The sequence below is a fragment of the Lithobates pipiens genome, unplaced genomic scaffold (genome assembly GCF_037356315.1).
Source record: "Lithobates pipiens isolate NorthernLeopardFrog02 unplaced genomic scaffold, aLitPip1_a1.2 Scaffold_8, whole genome shotgun sequence".
NCBI classification, from domain to species: domain Eukaryota; kingdom Metazoa; phylum Chordata; class Amphibia; order Anura; family Ranidae; genus Lithobates; species Lithobates pipiens.
The window spans coordinates 447,976,333-447,995,442 of record NW_027507903.1 but is presented as its reverse complement, the minus strand read 5'-3'; the positions used below and the strand labels follow the sequence as shown (position 1 = coordinate 447,995,442).

Here is a 19,110-nt window from a genome sequence, read left to right as displayed (position 1 = left end):
GTTGCAAATAGGCAGCAAATTGAGTATTCATCAAGCCTTTTGAGCATTTCTCATTGACATGATACTCTACAAAGCCTGCATTTATCTACAGAATTTTTTTACTGATGCAATATTCCATTGTGTGCTATTTCAGCTAAGAATGTGAGAAGCAATACGCTACGTCTGAAGTGCAGTAACCCATAGTAATAAACTTTACTGAACTCCAACCAGTAAAAGAGGAAGTCTATTTAATTTCTTCAGGCTGTGCATTTTCCTCCTAGCTGGTTGCTGTAAAACTTTAGCTCATATTTTTAGGACTCTTACCAACAACTAATATACGTTTTGCAAAGAAACTCAAGGTGCACATTGAAGAGTAAGTGAAGAAGACAGATAAATTAGGTTTATATATAGTTACATAGTTAGTCGGGTTGAAAAAAAGACACAAGTCCATCTAGTTCAGGATTGTTCAAACTTTTTTCAAAGAGGGCCAGATTTGATGAAGTGAACATGTGTGAGGGCCGACCATTTTACCTGAAATTCTTTGAACCATTAAAATTCCGTCTAAGTGTGTTTGTTTGAGCACTAATACACTGCCGAACAAAAATTCTCCTGCCTTTGTGGCTGTGTGTGAGTAAAGAGATGAGTGCGGGGGTGTTATTTGGAAATACCGTATTTAACGGCGTATAACACGCACCTTCACTTCAAGAGGGAAGTTTCAGAAAAAAAACGAACATTTTTAATAAAGAACTTAGAAGCAAAATAAGGGTCAGTGCCCATCTGCAGCCTCACAATGCAGCACCCCCATTGCCATGAATGCAGCCCCACCATTGCCATGAATGCAGAACCCCCATTGTCATCAGTGCAGCACCTCCATTGCCATCAGTGCAGCACCCCCATTTCCAGGAATGTAGCACCCCCATTGCCAGGAATGCAGCACCCACCATTGCCATAAATGCAGCACACACCATTGCCATGCATGTAGCACCCACCATTGCCAGGAATGCAGCACCCACCATTGCCATGAGCGCAGACTCACCATTGCCATGAGTGCAGACTTATCATTGCCATCAGTGCAGCTTGATTGTTACCCATCCATCTGCAGCCTTGGAGGGGACAGGGAGGGGGGCGGCGGAGCGCCAAAAGATTACATACAGGAAAAGTTCCTGTTTTCTTGGCAGCCTCTTTAATAGAAAGTCCCGCCGGGACTTCCTATTACAGAGGCTGTCGTGTAAACAGAAAATACTCCTGTGTGTACGGCACTCGTCCCGCTTCCTCTCTACCCTGCCAAGGCAGGCGACATATATATCTTTTGTGGCCCCCGATGCTGGGAGATCAATTGGCCCGCAGGCCGGACTTTGGACATGCCTGCTTTAGTTCAGTCAATTAGTTCAAAAAATCATACAATCCCATATACACAATCCTATACCCACAGTTGATACAGAGGAAGGTGAAAAACCACAGCAGAGCATGATCCACTTTGCTACATCAGTGGAAAAAATTCCCTCCTGATCCCCCGAGAGGGAATCGGATATTCCCTGGATCAACTTTACCTATACTATACCTATTATAAAGCTGCTTAGGTTTTTTGCAATGATTTAGTGAATTTATCATTTAATTATACCTAATTTGTTGACCTTTTTCTGTTATCTTCATACATATTGCCGTGTTTACATCCATATTCGTCCATGACCAGTTTTCCCTTACAACACTGATCTTATTTCCTTCATATCATTTCATCTTTTAATATTTCTCATAGAATATGTACTAAATTTCAGTGTGTTTATATACATATTTTATGAGTTAAAACGTTTATAAGCACATAAGAAATATACCCATTCTTTCTGTTCAAATTAGATAGCAAACGTGCAGCATTAGCTAATGAAAAGTGTAGTTCACGATATTCCAGGTGCATAATTTGACATGAATGATTTATATTCAAGCGTAACAAAAAAGTCTTATTGCAAGAATGCAAATTTCTCCCCAAAAAAAAAGATAGATGCTACATGTGCTTTTGCTATAGCAACTATCCACAGGCCTGTGTAAAATTGGATGTGACAGGTAGGCATTGAGACGTGAAGCACAGTTACAGGCTACGTGCCGGAGAAGTGACACGCTTTTATATATATTGTTTATTCCGGACAGATAGTTTTGTGTTTCACCTTGCCATTTTGCTGTTTGACCTTGTGTTGGAGATTCAATTTAATGCTGTTGTTTTAAAGCTGTAAATGAAAACAATATGTTTTAAACATAAAAGTATATCTAAACCCCAAACCAAAAATTTAATATATTGCAGTTCACCGTTTTTTTGATGTGATGGCTGCATTTGTTTTCTTTTTTCAAGGTTTTTTTTTAAATAAAATTCACCTGGTGATTCAGCCACTAACACATCTTCTGTCCATGTTTTTTTTTATCCTTTGTGGGATTGGGGGCAGCCAAGGGTGGCTGGACTTTAAGCATGTCTGTCTTTGCTCATGTCCATTACATGGTGGACTGTTGAGACTAAAACTTTACATAAACACATAAATAAAATCACGTCTATCACATAATGAGAGTATTGTGTTAGGATACGAAGATTGCAGATAGTAAAGCATCCCTTGAAGTAATGGAGAGCATAGGGGTGATGGTTGCTCCCCTACGTGTTTCGTACTTCTTCAGGAGAAAAGAGAAAAACGTTATCTGTAACAAAACATGAGAGCAATAAAATTCAGAAACATAATGAAAATAACAAATAATGAACATAATTACAGCAATAATGCACTAAAGTAGTTGGCTGGTTGCTAACAACTTTACACAATAAAGGTTGTTTGTGTTTTCTTTCTTGGTTCACAGGAAGTGACAAGGACACTGCTTTTCTGGCAAGATCAACAAGTATTCTCTGTACTTGTTGAAACTGTTTTTAGCCTGGGATCTGCAGCCGCCACCTCTGAGGACATAAGCTTTGCCTAGCCGGGAAATGATGAAGTGGGAGCAAGTATATGCTGAAAAAGATGCTACCCAAAAAAATGAAATCTAAATATGTAATAGGGAGGGAGAGGGATATGATTATGTAATATCCTAAATTTCATTGAAGGTCCACTTTAGGTCATCAGACTTGGAATGCTGTCTGCTCACATACAGACTGCCTTTGCTCAGACACAATGAGGTTGATTTATTAATTGTGCATGTGTGGCTAAGCGCTGATGCACACAGGCATTAGCACTGACACGAGTATTGCTGCATACAGCAATTCACCTCTATTGCCTGCTGTTTATGGGACCATTTAATATAAAATGGGGGTTATTTACTAAAACGAATGAGTGCAAAATCTGGTGCAGCTCTGCATAGAAACCAATCAGCTTCCAGGTTTTATTCTCAAAGCTTAAACAAGCTGAAGTTTTTTTTTTTAACTTAATTTCTTTTTATTTATATTTCATATTGTCATACAATAGAATCAAGGTACAGCTCAAAAAATACATATGAATTAAAAAACAATGGTCTCTACATCCCGTACATAGTGCCCTTTTATTACCTCATAACCCAACCCCCAATCCCCCCCACCCCCCATCCCCCCGCCCCCCCCCCCCCCCCCTAGCACCAGACTATTGTCTTCTTGCTCACTATAGCCACAATTATTTCATATCCGGTCATTAAGATTATTAAGATAACTAATCACAGGCCTAGCTTTATCCTCGTCTGGCATTATTAGTCCAATGGGTTCTCTATTTTCTTCAACCACGGTTCCCATATTTTCTCGAATCCTCTGAGGTTTCCCCTGCGTATATATGTAGTCCTTTCCTTCCACACTAAGTCATTTATGGCCTGAGTCCAATCACTTAAAAGAGGTGCCCCTACTGCCTGCCATTTCTGTGCTATTAGTCTCCGTGCCTGAAACAGACATCTTATAACAGCGATAGTTGTACTCCTTCGCTCCCCCTGATTTCTCCTGTAGCCTAGTATACAGGTTCTAGGGTCCAAGTCCACCTTGGTCCCAAAGGTCCTGTTTATAGTTTCGACTATTTCTTGCCAATATCGAAACAGCTTTGGGCACCTCCACAACATATGTATAAGGTCTCCAAAGCCCCTACATCTAGGGCAGCTAGCGTCCGTTCTTTTACCGAACGCGAACAGCCTCTTAGGTGTATAGTAAGCGCGGTGTGTCACCATCAAGTGTGATACTTTTTGTGATGGAGAGACTGAAGTCAGTATACCTAGCTCCAGTATTCTCCTCCACTGTCCCTCGGTAATTTCTCCTATATCCTCCTCCCATTTCTTCTTCTGCTTAGCTAAGTCCAGTTCTGTATCAGAACCTCTACATAATAGTTCATATGTAGTGGATATGAACCCCCCAGATTTGTTTATCTTATATAACTTCTGTGACAAAGATGTCTTATCCAGATCTGGCATCTGAGAGCCAAACTGTGCTTCTAAAGCGTGTCGGAGCTGTAGGTATCGGAAAAATGTCTGCTGTGGTATATTATATTCCCTTTTTAAATCCTCAAATGTTTTCAAAATTCTGTCCTCATATATTTGACCCAGCCTCGCTATACCCTTCTCCTCCCAGGACCTGATTTTCCCTATTAGTAATACTTCCTGCAAGTTCTTATTATCCCACAGGGGCGTATGTTTTGACCACTCTGTACACCCCAGCTGTTTTTTTGCAGTCTTCCATACTTTACTCATCATTACTATTGTGGGATCCTTACGCTGAAAGGAGCATGCCTCCAGTACATCCCCCAGCATTTCATGTGGAGCCTCTATCAGCGCAGTTCCAGCATTAAAGTTGTTTATTCCCTTCTGATCACTACTCACTATATGCTGCAGCTGCGCTGCTAAGTAATAATTCCTAGGGCATGGTACCGCCACTCCCCCTCTATCTGTAGGCAGCTGTAATGCCCGGAGCCGGATCCTTGCTTGCCCTTTTTTCCAGATCAGCTCACGGAAGAGGGTTTCAAATTTCTTAAACCACTTCGTATGTAACCAAACCGGGGCGTTGTGAAGTATATACAACAATTGTGGTAGCCATATCATCTTAATCAGGCTGCATCGGCCTGCTACCGAAAGAGGGAGCCGGCTCCATGCATCGCAGCTCCGCTTGAGCTTTCTCAATAACGGAACTATATTTTGGTCCACATACTGGTCGACATCTGTTGTTAAGTATATGCCAAGATATTTCAGAGCTCTTACCACTTCCATATGTGGGATCCCCCGTGCTGTCACAGTACTCAGGTTGTCAACTTGGAGCAGCTCTGACTTCCCCCAGTTTATTACCAAACCCGTGAAGTCTCCAAAATCTTCCACTAATTTGATTACCTTCTCAAGTGATTGGCCAGTATCCCCTAGGAAGAGGAGGACATCGTCCGCATATAAAGCAATTCTCTCCTCCCAGCCTCCCTTCCTTTGGAATCCAGCTATATCAGCATGTGACCTAACCGCGATTGCCAACGGCTCCATTGCAATTGCAAAAAGCAGTGGAGAGAGTGGGCACCCCTGCCTTGTCCCTCTGCTCATTTCTATTTCTTCGGATTGTTCCCCATTAATTCTTAATCTTGCGCTAGGAGCGCTATACATCAGCTTAATCCATCCACTAAACGTGGGACCAAATCCGCATATCTCTAGAACATACCATAGATACTTCCACTCTAGACTGTCAAAGGCCTTAGTCATGTCCAAAGATAAAATCGCTCTTGAGCCCCCCTCCACCGCTGGCGTTTGTATATTCAGGAATGCCCTTCTTATGTTCATGCTAGTTGACCGTCCCATTATGAATCCTGTCTGATCTGGGTGTATGAGCTTAATGATAATTTTATTTAATCTATTTGCGAGTACCTTGGCTAATATTTTGATGTCAGAGCATAGAAGCAATATGGGCCTATATGAGGCTACATCTTGGGTGTCCTTTCCTTCTTTGGGTATCACTATGATGGTCGCTTCCATCATGGATGCTGGTAATTTCCCTTCTAATCTTGCCCCTTCCAGGGTTCTGAGCAGCTCCGGGAGTAGAATCTCCCCGTATTTCTTGTATATCTCCATCGGGAGTCCATCTGGGCCCGGAGATTTTAGGGAGGCCATTCCGGCCACCGCCTGATGTAATTCACTTAGGGTTATCGGGACCTCTAAATCCTCCCTCTCCTCTTTAGTGATAGTTGGCATTTTCACTTTCTCCAAAAATAACACCATGCCTTCTTCCTTCCCCTGATCTCGTGTTTTATATAATTCCCTATAATAGGCCCAGAATGTTTCCACTATCTCTCTCCCGCTAGTGATAACTGTCCCATTCCTGGATTTAATCATTGGGATAGTGGAGGGGGGGGAGTTAGCTTTCACTAAACGGGCCAGCATCCTACCCACTCCCTCTCCTTCCCCAAAGCAGCACTGTTTCTGGAATAATCGTTTGTTTTCTTCTCTCTTGATAGTTACCAATTTATACCCCTGTTGTTTGTTTAACCATATTGCTTGCTTCTCATATGTCGGCTCTTTAATATAATTAACCTCTGCCTCAATGACTTCTTTCCTAATTTTTTCCTCCCAGCTCCTGGATTTATATTTAATTTTGGCCACATGTTGAATCAAAATGCCTCTGAAAAATGCTTTTAATGTATCCCAGGTTATATTAATAGGGGCAGTATCTTTGTTAAGCACTATAAACTCTTTTAAGTTCTTAGAGATGTTATCGACATCCTTTATTAACTCAAGCCAAAATGGGCTAATTCTCCAACTCCCCGGTGTTTTCTTTCCCCACCCTATACTCACTGACAATACCAAGGGCGAGTGGTCCGATACCCCTCTAGGCATATACTCTATTTTTCTCACGTTTTGTAATGCTTCTTCATTACCTAAAGCCAGGTCTATTCTGGAGAGTGTTGAATGCGAGCCCGAGAAACAGGAGTATTGCCTCACACCCGCATTCCTCACCCTCCACATGTCCAAGATACCGACCTCCTTCAAGAAGTGGTTTAATTTTGTTGTCCCCGTTTCCCCGGATTGAGTTTTACTGGGGAATCTATCAATCCGACTATCCAACACTTCGTTAAAATCTCCCAATATCATAACTGGTACATCCTCCTTATCTACCATAAAGTCCATAAGTCTACACACCACCTCCATCTTAAACGGAGGCGGTATGTATACACTCACCAAAACGTATAATCTATCCTCCAAAGTACCATACAAAAAGACATAGCGACCCAGTTCATCAATACTGGCCTGCCTGCAGGAGAACCTCACTCCTGTTCCAATTATCACACTCACTCCTCTCGAGTACGATGTGTGAGTAGAGTGATACTGGTTTTGATACCTCCTGTTTTTAAGGAGGGGAATGGTTGCTTTAGTTAAATGTGTCTCCTGCAGGCAGGCCAGTCCAATCCCACACCGCTCAAGCACAGAGAACACTGCCGCTCTTTTAACTGGGCATCCCAGACCTCTGACATTCCAAGAGGCGATCTTAAATATTTTATCCTGCATTATTCAGCCAGAAAAAAATAAGCAAAAGAGAGAAAAAAAAAAACCTGAGTTTCAAACGTGAATACCTGGTGAAGTGACATTCTACATATGCTCAGTTCACTTCCTCTTAAATTACCAATTCTTAACAAGTGCGTGACCTTTATAAAAATACATTCTAGATACATTAAAATTTGTATACAAACTATACAAATCTTAACTTTACCCTTCTTGTGATTATTTGTGCGCTCTATTACTTGATCCCTTTTTCCCTCCCTCCCCATTCTCACCCCTCCCCCCTCCCCACCACCCCACCTTCCTAGGTATCCCCCTGGGGGATTATAAGTGACCTTTCCACACTCATCCCATCCTTCCCACACCACCTCCACCCTCCTTCTCACTTTTCCCTTCATATCCGACAGTGGGTGAGTAAAGATAAACAAATAAAATAAAAAATAAGGTAGGATAAAAAAACAGATATCCTCCACCCCCATCACTCTATCAAACCTAGTTGCATACTTCATTTAAACCTCACTCGCCTCCCCCCCTGTGTGTCAATATTTCAAACCTCAAATCCCCCCTCCCTCAATCCCCCCCCCCCACCCTGGTTCCCCCAGTCCCCCAATATATCTACAACAGCCCCTTAAATAAGCTGAAGTTAGAAGCTGATTGGTTACCATGCACAGCTGCACCAGATTCTGAAGGCTCCAGTTTTAGCAAATCTCCCTCCAATGTTCTTTTCTGATGTGGACTATCTCTAACCTTTAACAATCTCCAACTCTCAGACATCAGTCTGGCTCCGCAACCTGTCTGTGTAGGCCATACAGGACTGGACATGTGCTCCCCTTGGACACTACAAATGTTATATACTCTCTGGCATATAGTCCTAGAATCCTAGGAATCTTCCGTATATGTACAGTATCTGTTCAAGAGATGAAAAACAGCTGCAGCCACTGATCAGTGTAGTCAGACAGCAGCGGGTGCTGCTGTAAGAATAGAGTGTCCTGGTAGGGGGCGATTTCTTCATCCACCTCGTTTGTGTGGATGGAGGAATGTTTTTTTTTTATTTTGCTTTCAGCCCAATGGCTGAATGAAAAGACTAACTATATGGCCAGCCTCAGTTTTATAAAACATATTGTTCTTTAACTCCATCATCAACCATGAAATAATGCAATATTTCAGTAAATAGGTTGAGGAAATATGAAGCTGATTACAAGTCAGTAAGTTAGTTAGAAAAAAGTTTAATTAAACAAGAATTCCAGACATCTGTATGCTATATAAAGTTACATTATTATTTAGATCAAGGTAACTAGGTATATATCATATTGGCAAAGACACCTAGGTGAGAGATAAAAGGCTGCACACCAAAACTGTATTTGAATGGGAATGTTCCCCCACTGGGATTTTTAGCAGCAAAATATCTTAAATTGTTTAAAGTATAAAAAGTCTTTATTATGTGAATTATAATCACGTGTTGAACATTAAAATATGAGCTCTGGTCATGGGGCATAATACATATACCAGAATACAGCAATGCAAACATATATTACACAGCATTAAATTACAATAATTGCCATGTCAGAAACCTTGACACGTTTCAACCTATTTGTTCATGGTCTTCTTCTGGGGGATAGTTTTCTCTAAAACAAAAGCATTCAATTGAGATTTTTAAAAAAAAATCTTTCAACATGCACCAATTTACATATACATGAACATTGCTATATTTATTGCTGGAAACTATCCATCTGAGGCTATCCATTACAGCTTTCAGCGGTAAATAGCGCAATGTTCATGCACATGTAAATTGGTGCATGTTTAAAGATGTTTTTTGAAAAATGTAAAATTTAATGCATTTGTTTTAGAGCAAAACTATCCCCCAGAAGAAGACCTTGACCGAATAGGTCGAAACGCGTCAAGGTTTCTGACATGGCATTTATTGTAATGTAATGCTGTGTAATATATGTTTGCATTGCTGTATTCTGGTATATGTATTATGTCCCATGACCAGAGCTCATATTTTAATGTTCAACGTGTGGTTCTAATTCACGTAATAAAGACTTTTTATACTTTAAACAATTTATGATATTTTGCTGCTAAAAAACCCAGTGGGGGAACTAAGTATATACCATAGCTGGTCAATGTCCCTGGAAGCTGTAAATCACTGAAGTAGACACAGACACAGTTGATCACCATTCGCTTCCCACCTAGCTACACCTGCTCACTGAACACAGGTCAGCTGTCTGGCATGGGCACCATTCAGACAATGCTGTGCATTGTCTGAATGCGAAGTTTTCTTTGATGGGAAGAGGTGAAGAGGTAGGACAGTGGTGTCATGCTCCTCACCTCTTCCAATCCAATCATTTGCATTCGTTCAGAAAATAGTGAATGCTGCCCATGCTGAGCAGCCAACTTCAGCAAGTTCATTATGCAGGGTGAGACCTGGAAGCAAGTGGGGATCACTGGAGTAGCGTGTCTACTTCAATGATTTCCAACTGCCAGGGGCATTGGCCAGCTATGGAATATGCATAGTAACATTGATCCAAGCCGAATCAATGTAATTTTGTACAGTGTAACATACCAGTGCTGAAACTATTCTTCAGCTGTGTTGTATATATAATCTCTTCTGTGGATATAGGAACTACTTATGACTTTTTGTAAGGTTGTATGCATTATGAAATGACACGTGTTTGTCCTCTCACAGCTTGAAGACAATGAAAAGACCTCCCTCACAGAGCCCCCTGGTAATGGAAGGACAAAGTCAGCTGACATAAACCAGGAGCAGGGAAAGAGGAAGGAGCCTGATGAGCCGGCCCCGCCAGAAACTTACAGACTAAGTAAGCATTTCAAATTAAAAGGTCAGTAGCTGGAAACTAAGATAGTGGTATATAGCCTATCTACTGTGCCATTTAAAGCGGAACTTTACTCACCTCTCCGCTAGCAATGCAACCTGTCCTGGCAGTGCCAGCAACTTTGTTCAGACTTCTTCTGTGTTAGTAATCTTCAGTAATCTTAGCTGGTCATGCTGAGATGATGTAACTTTTGCGCCTGCGTGGAGGTTCATTCATTCCAGTAGCTAGCAGATGCCAGAGCTCAGTTGCACATGTGTACATTTTCAAGATTGCAAATGGGCAAGTAAGAATCCTTGAAGAAGAGAAAAATCATGTCTCTTCTGCAATAAAAGGTCTGCCTGTTTGCACTTTTTCCACACAAGTTCCACAAAAGACAGTTCCAAATCTGCAGCGTTCATTTACGATCTAAATAATACCTGGTCATTCCACCATGAAGGTCCTTGTCCATTCCCTTCCGGTAATAGATTGCAAGTGCTCTGTTCCTGCCTCCCAGCAGAGCTTTTACTGGAGTACCTTTGCAATTACTTTCATATATGTACTGGAATGGAAGTTAAAATGGTTGCCTGTCTTGTACTACATGAGATTTGAAGGAAACCTAAAAATCCAACTGGGGCATAATTTAAAAAATGCTAATGAATGCAGTTATACATCCTCTTCTAATTCCCTGCACAGCAGCATGTAGACTGGAAGAAAGAGGGGCAGTACTAGAAGCTAATCGATTGTACTGCGGTATGTATGTGCTGAAAGTAAGAGAGAGATTACCTCTCTGAAAGAAGACTTGGGCCAGCTATAGGTGGATCAAAATTCAGCTGGTTCAGCAGGAACCAGCTGAATTTTCATCCGTTTAGGGGCAGGCTTGTTGTACCAAAGTCAATCTATCATTCTTAGGCTGGGTTCACACTGCTGCGGGGGGAGATCCGGATGTGATTCGCACCGCAAATCACATCCGATCTCCGTAGCGATGCGAGTACAGCCATACAGATAGTATGGCTGAATTCGCATCGCTCCCGCAGCAAACTCGCACGGGACCCTTTTTTTGGTCCGCAACAGAATCGGATCGCATGGGGGTTCACACCATGCGATCCGATTCCTGTGCGAGTCGGCAGATCGCACTGCGATATGCGGACGGATCTGGGGGTGTCATTAACATATCATTGACACTCCCAGCCGTCCGCATAGGGCAGTGTGAACTGCCGGCGGGAGTAATGCGATGCGGGAAAACGCCACGGATTCGCGGCGTTCCCGCATCGCAGCGGTGTGAACCCGGCCTCAACAACCAGTCTGCTGGGATTGTTTTTCATGCCATCACTGCTGATGGCTATAACTGCCCTCAGTGATCATTGTATTTTGATGGCTGGGAAAACTCCCGCTATCAGAATGCAATAGTGCAGCGCAAGGGATTCCACCATCAACAATGACTGTGTTGATGGGGGAATTGAGCAATTTCTTTCCTTCAACCTGTGGTTGAAAGAAAGAAAATTATATAACGTATGTCTTGCCTTAAGGCCTCCATAGATAGCTAAAATCTCAGTGATTCCTGCTAATCAGCCAAAACTTGAACTGTGGATGGCCTCTGTCTCTTGTGGGCTAGACACCTAAAATAGCTGTCCATGCCTATGTTTAGTCCTCTCTCAGCTCTCATCTCCAGTTCCAAGTAATTAGTGGTTGTATAATAGCCAGCAGAATTATTTATTTATTACAGGTATTTATATAGCACCGCCAATTTACACTGTGCTTTGTATATATATATTTTACTTTCACATCAGTCCCTGCCCTCAAGGAGTACACATACTAGGACCAATTTAGACAGGATCCAATTAAACTACAAGCATGTCTTTCACGTTATAAAAAAAAATTGGGCTAACTTTAGTGTTTTATTTATTTATTTTTTTATTCATGAAACCATTCTTTCCCCCCCCCCCCAAAAAAAACACGTTTGAAAAATTGCTGTGCAAATACCGTGTGACATAAAAAGTTGCAGTGACTGCCATTTTATTCCCTAGGGTCCCTGCTAAAAAATCACTTTTTGAGTCAGTTTCTAGCAAAAAAAATATGATTTTCACATGTAGGAGAGGAGTGCCAGAGTAGGTCGGTATGGAAGTGGCAGCATAAATGGTAGTCGTTCACTGATTGCAGCAGATGATTGTAGCTACAAAAAGTCAGAATTTATACACAATTTGACTCCCCTAGGTATATGGCCTTATGCACACTAGGCATATGCCCAGCTTTTCTGAACACCTTTTCTCCTGGTAGGAGAAAAGCAGCATTAAAACGTTTTGAAAACGCATTCAGAAAAAAAACATCAAACCCCCTTAAAAGTGGAATTTTTTTTATGCCCATTGTGCATGAGACCTAAAAGAAGCCATATTCAGCCTTATTTTTTTTACATACTTCCAGTTCCTAAAGCCAAACTTCAGTCCTGCAGAGTTGTACAGGCTCCTGTCCTCTCCTCTACTGGAATTGATTACTCTGATTTCTTTGCATTCTGTGAATTTCTCACAATATTAGAAGCTGCGGTAAGTCCAACAGAGCCCGCCTCATTTCCTGGCTAGGGTAACATCTAACTCTTTCCTGCCCAGTTTTACTGCCCCTGGCATTACCTGGATGTCAGCTCTTTAAGTCAGGGAGGCTTAGCATCATATTTGGGCATATCTAGTGCAAGCTGCACACAAATGCTGTCTGCGTAGGAATGCCCACTCCTCCAGACTAACATCCACCAATCAAGGCATTTTATTGTTTGCAAGAGCCAGCCCAGTACTTGCATGAGAGCTAAGGGCTCTCGAGAGGAGTACTTAGGTAGGCTGCTGTGATATTTTTAGGAAGTTATGTACAGCACCCCACAAGCCCCTTCCACCAGCCATGATCTGCTTGCATTGCATATAGAAGCATAGATACCCAGTTATAGTCAATGTGCAAACTGTTGGCGCTATATAAATCTTGTCTAATAATAATATATTCAAATAAGATATCTCATGAAAATGCGATGGTTTTATATAAAAATGTTATTAGCATATTGATTAGGAGGTTAGAGAACAGCCAGGAAAGGCAAAATATAAGTAGATTCAATTTCAGATTTAGGTGCAATAACCAATCAAAGTTCTCCCAGAGGAAGTCAGACCAGTGCAAGATGAATTGTATTGGTTTCTGTATGTCCCTGCATCAATCTTGGGTGAACTGATCACAGGTGATATGAAGCACCAATACTTTATATCACCTTCATAGGAGGTAATGAGCCAGTAGAGGGGTACATTTGCAGAATCATATGTGTGAATCTGAGGCCGCATACACACGGGCGGATTGTCTGTCCAACTTAGTCCGCTGAACCGTGTTTCAGCGGACAATCCGCTCGTGTGTGGGCTTCAGCGGACTTTTTCAGCGGACTGTCTGACGAACAAAGTCTTACGGAATTTCCGAAATTTTGTCCGTTCAAACTTGGTTTTGTCCGTCCAAACTTGGTTTCAGCGGACAGTCCGCTCGTGTGTAGGCAAGTTGGACGGACTAAGTATGGCGCATGCTCAGAAAGGATTTACACGGCCGAAGGATGCATTGCAGTGTATAGGACGTCGTTTTTCTAGTCCCGTCGTACGTGCTGTACACGTCATCGCGCACGCTTTCAGCGGACTGTCTGCTCATCGTGTGTGGTCAAGTCCGTTCATGCAAATTTTGAACGGACTGTCTGTCGGATTGTCTGACGAACTTAGTTGGGCAGACAATCCGCCCGTGTGTACGCGGCCTAAGACTTCCAATTTATTTTTCAGATCAGAAAGAAGATGGTACTCAGAAAATCTGCCCCTATCCATCCCTAAAAGACCTGCTGAGTGTTTCTGATGTGGAATGTTCCCTTTGTATTAGGTAAGTTGTGATGGATGAGCTAATTTTGATTTATCTAATAAAACACAAGGTGTAGAGTGCAGTGACTCCCATTGGAACTCAGAATGGTGCACCACCTTTTAGATTTGGATAGTGTGGTGAGTGGTTAGGCCGGCCATACACGGTTTGAATCTCGGCTGGTTTAGCAGGAACCGGACAAGATTTGAACCATTAATGGTTAGCCGATCAACTTGGGTACAACCAGCCTGCTACATTAGCATATATGATTATCGCAGGCAGCTGCTATAGCCAATAGCGATAAGCACCACCATCACCCGCCGGGAGAAGACAACAGCCTGGCAGGAGGTATTCCTGCATCAACACTATCTATGTTGATGGGGGAATCAAGCTAATTTCTTTCCTGACTGTTCTGATCACGGTGTCACCAGGAACATGTGGCAATGCACATAAGATTCAGTTAAAATGGCACCCCAAAGTACTGGGCCCTAAAATTGATGATTGAGGAAGGAGTGGATCAGAACTGCCGACAATGGCCTCCTTTAGCGCCAGTGTGAATGGGGCCATAGGGTTGAACCCAGTGGCAGCTGGTGCTCAAATTTTTTTTTGGGGGGGGGGGGGGGGCGCAAACAAACTAAACAATACTAAAACCCCCCTCCCATCAATTGGAGCCTCACTATGCCCATCAAATGCAGCCACTGTGCCCATCAATTGCAGCCATTGTGCCCATCAAACACAGCCACTGTGTCCATCATATGCAGCCACTGTACCCATCATATGCAGCCACGTGTGCCCATCATATGCAGCCACGTGTGCCCATCATATGCAGCCATCATATGCAGCCACTGTGCCCCATCAAATGCAACCACTTGTGCCCATCAAATGCAGCCTCACTGTGCCCATAAAATGCAGTCACTTTGCCCATAAAATGCAGCCACTGTGCCCATCAATTGCAGACACTGTGCCCATCAAACGCATCCATTGTGCCCATCATATGCAGCCACTGTGCCCATCATATGCAGCCCTAGTGCCTATCATATGCATCCACTTGTGTCCATCATATGCAGCCATTGTGCCCCATCAAATGCAGCCACTTGTGCCCATCAAATGCAGCTACTTGTGCGCATAAAATGCAGGCACTTGTGCCCATCAAATGCATCCAGTTGTGCCCATCATATGCAGCCACTTGTGCCTGTCAAATGCAGCCACCTGTGTCCATCCATATGCAGCCATTGTGCCCATCAAACGCATCCACTGTGCCCATCAAATGCAGCAACTTGTGCCCATCATATGCAGCCACTGTACCCATCATATGCATCCATTGTACCCACCATATGCAGCCTTGTGTGCCCATTATATGAAGCCATTTGTGCCCATCTTATGCAGCCACTGCGCCCATCAAATGCTGCCAGTGAGTCCCTCGCCGGCTGCACTTACCAGTCTCTGTGGGACAGCTTCTCCCGTCCTCTCTTCCTGTCCTCCGCCTGGCCTCCAATCACATCGCCTGTCATTTCAGTCTATCAGGTGACGGGTAACAGATCCGAGCATCTGATTGGTGGAGAGGCGGTTTAGTGTTAGGAAAGCAAATATTAATTCGCTTTTCTAACAAAGCTGAGTGACCTGCGAGTGCCCAGCATGGTGCTCGCAGGTCACCTTTTTTGATGCCTATTAGAGCCTATGGCTCTAATCAGGTGCTTCAAAACAACCCCCCCCCCGCCACTGTAATTCAGGTGCCCTGCGCCTGAAAAGGGGTTGGGTGCCTGAATAGGGGGTGGCAGCGGCAGCCATAGATAGATTCATGCCATGCATGAATCTATCTATTGGTGCTAGAGGGGGGTGGCAGGAGAGAGGGGATGAACCTAAAAACCTGTGTGTGCATTGGGCATACAAAGCATCTTTCAGTGATCAGATTGTTTCCTAGTAATCTTGCATCCTGTAATATCTATAGACAGCTTTACACTGCAGATCATAGCAAAATCTAATTAATTCTGTAACACAAGTGGCAAAGCAAAGGGATGCCTTATTTAGAGAGAAATGAAGGTTGTTATTGTCAATTACCAAGCAGATGATCTGGGCTTCTCTCCAAATAAGCACTCCAGGTTTCAAAAAGATTAAAAGAGCAAATATCGGGTCTGTCATGTCCCAGGCAATAATGAGCCGATTCTGCTGAGTTTAGAAATTATCTAGTCAAACGGAATCTGTTGTAATTCTCATGTTTATAAATATATGATTTGTCTAAAGAAAGAAAATAGGAAAAACTAACTTTGTAAACACAAATTTCATTAAATATAAAAGAAAACACATTTATTGTCAAACCCAAGGCATAAAATGAGAAAGGGTTAGAACCTCAGATTTTTCTGTTTGCTGTCTCCACTGGGGAGATTTCCTTTTACTTCCTGTTTCACTTTCACCTGGACAGAAGATTAGAGGAGATCCCCCCAAAAGAGGCAAAGACAGAGAAAGTACTGTAATGCCCTGTACACGCGGTTGGACATTCCGACCACGAAATCCATCAGATTTTTTCAGACGGATTTTGGCCGAAACTTGTGTTGCATACACACGGTTGGACAAAGTTGTCGGAAAATCCGATCATTCTGAACGCGGTGACGTTTGTTGCGTATGACAGGACTACTTAGAGGCCAGTAGCCAATAGCTTTCGTCTCGTAATTTATTCTGAGCATGCGGGGCACTTTGTCAGAATTCTCTACAAACTATCAGAAAAGGTCCGATCGGATTTTGTTGTTGGAAAATTTTAGATCCAGCTCTCAAACTTTCCCGCCTGAATTTCCGATGGAAAAAGTCCAATAGAGTCCACACATGATCGGATTTTCCGACAACATAATCCGATCGGACCGTTTCCGTCGGAATTTCCGACCGCGTGTACAGGGCATAACACCTTTTTTTGGTAGAGTAACAGAATGTAGTAGAATCCCTGTCAGATTTTTATTACTAGAACAATACTAAAATCCCCCAGCAATCAGTCAGCACAAACCACCTATTTAAATTATTTGAAAATTTAAGTTAAAAAGAAAGATTTTTGTTGCATAGATTTGCAAATACAGATATAGCATCATTGCCTATATATTGATAATTTATATGCCCATGAGGCACAGTGTGGCAAGTGTCCATAAAGCATGCCATAGATAAATAGATTTTCTTTTCTCCCACCACGGGTTGCAGGAAAGAAAATCGCTTGATTCCTCCATTAATACAGTCATATATAAGGGAATATCCTGGAGTGCTGATGTATTCTGCCAGTGGGAAGGCCCTCCTGCTGGCAGAATACAATAAATACTGCTAGCAGCTATAGCCACTGGCAGTAATCGCATGTAGAAAAATCAGAAAGGCTGCTTGTACCCGAGTCGATCGATGGATCAACTTGGGTAGAATCAGCCTAACCATACATAAATCAAAATTCGCCCATTCTCTGCTGAACCGGCCGAATTTCAATCCATGTATGTATGGCCGGCTGAAAGGACACTCCATCCTTGATGCAGCTTATGCCGCGTACACACGTAGCCAACTATCCGGCGGACTTAGTCTGGCGGACTTCCCGCCGGACTGTCCGCTGGACTTTCCGAACGGGCTACTTGCCCACACACGGCACTTTTTCAGCAGACTAATACGGCGTACTAAGTCCGCCGTACTACCCGCCGTACTTTTGAAATTAACGGACTCGCCCACACACGCGGAGGAAAGTCCGCTCATTTTGAGCGCGTCTCCAGGTAGCCGGGGCCCGTGAAGGAGACGTCGCTGGCCCCGCCACCTGGTATGGACTTAAAGGGGAACCCCAACGCCGAAAATAATCGGCGTGGGGGTCCCACCAGGTCCACATCAGACCCTTGTCCGAGCACGCTACCCGGCCGGCCAGGAAAGGGGGGGACAAGCGAGCGCCCCCCCCCCTCCTGACCCGTACCAGGCCGCGTGCCCTCAACATGGGGGGTGCCTTGGGGAAGGGGGGCCGCGCGCCCCCCCCACCCCAAAGCACCTTGTCCCCATGTTGATGAGGACAAAGGCCTCTTCCCGACAACCCTGGCCGTTGGTTGTCGGGGTCTGCGGGCGGGGGGCTTATCGGAATCCGGGAGCCCCCTTTAATAAGGGGGCCCCCGGATACCGGCGCCCCACCCTATGTGAATGAGTATGGGGTACAATGTACCCCTACCCATTCACCTGTAAAATAAAGTTAAAAAAAACACAACACACAAGATAAAATAGTTTATTGCACAGCTCCGGGGGTCTTCCGTCTTCGGGGGTCTTCTCGCAGGACTCCTCCGCTATCTTCTGCTAGCTCTTTTACTAGCGGAGGAGTCCAGCTTTCTTCCTTTCTTCCTCGCAATAAACTATTTTATCTTGTGTGTTGTGTTTTTTTTAACTTTATTTTACAGGTGAATGGGTAGGGGTACATTGTACCCCATACTCATTCACATAGGGTGGGGCGCCGGTATCCGGGGGCCCCCTTATTAAAGGGGGCTCCCGGATTCCGATAAGCCCCCCGCCCGCAGACCCCGACAACCAACGGCCAGGGTTGTCGGGAAGAGGCCCTTGTCCTCATCAACATAGGGACAAGGTGCTTTGGGGTGGGGGGGCCGCTCGCCCCCCCCTTTCCTGGCCGGCCAGGTAGCGTGCTCGGACAAGGGTCTGATGTGGACCTGGGGGAGACCCCCACGCCGTTTTTTTCTGGCGTTGGGGTTCCCCTTTAAGTCCATACCAGGTGACGGGGCCAGCGACGCATCCTTCGCGGGCCCCGCCTACCTGGAGACGTGCTCAAAATGAGCGGACTTTTCTCCGGGCGGGAAAAGTCCGCTTATTTCAAAAGTACGGCGGACTGGCTTACACAAGGCCAGATTGTCCGCTGAAATGCAAGTCCGGCGGGAAGATTGGAGTGCAAAACTACTTTCTAAGTCCGCCGTACTTTCGGGTCAAAAAAGTCCGCCGGAGGCTACACACGGGGGGATTGTCCGGCGGACTTGAGTTTGCCGGACTTTTCCACCCGATTGTTTGATCGTGTGTACGCGGCATAAGTAACACAGGTAACCTG

The 19,110-nt window shown here is 43.9% G+C and overlaps 1 protein-coding gene across 2 annotated transcripts in view; it reads left to right on the top strand.

The window, feature by feature from the left end:
- LOC143960078 (LON peptidase N-terminal domain and RING finger protein 1-like) overlaps positions 1 to 19,110 on the top strand; it is a 165,323-nt gene that overhangs the window by 89,429 nt on the left and 56,784 nt on the right. The window contains exons 5-6 of one of the 2 annotated variants that reach the window (XM_077468356.1): positions 10,097 to 10,250; positions 14,003 to 14,096. In XM_077468356.1, coding sequence (XP_077324482.1) covers positions 10,097 to 10,250; positions 14,003 to 14,096 — 248 coding nt within the window. The remainder of the gene's footprint in view (positions 1 to 10,096; positions 10,251 to 14,002; positions 14,097 to 19,110) is intronic. The other variant, XM_077468357.1, reaches the window with a different exon arrangement.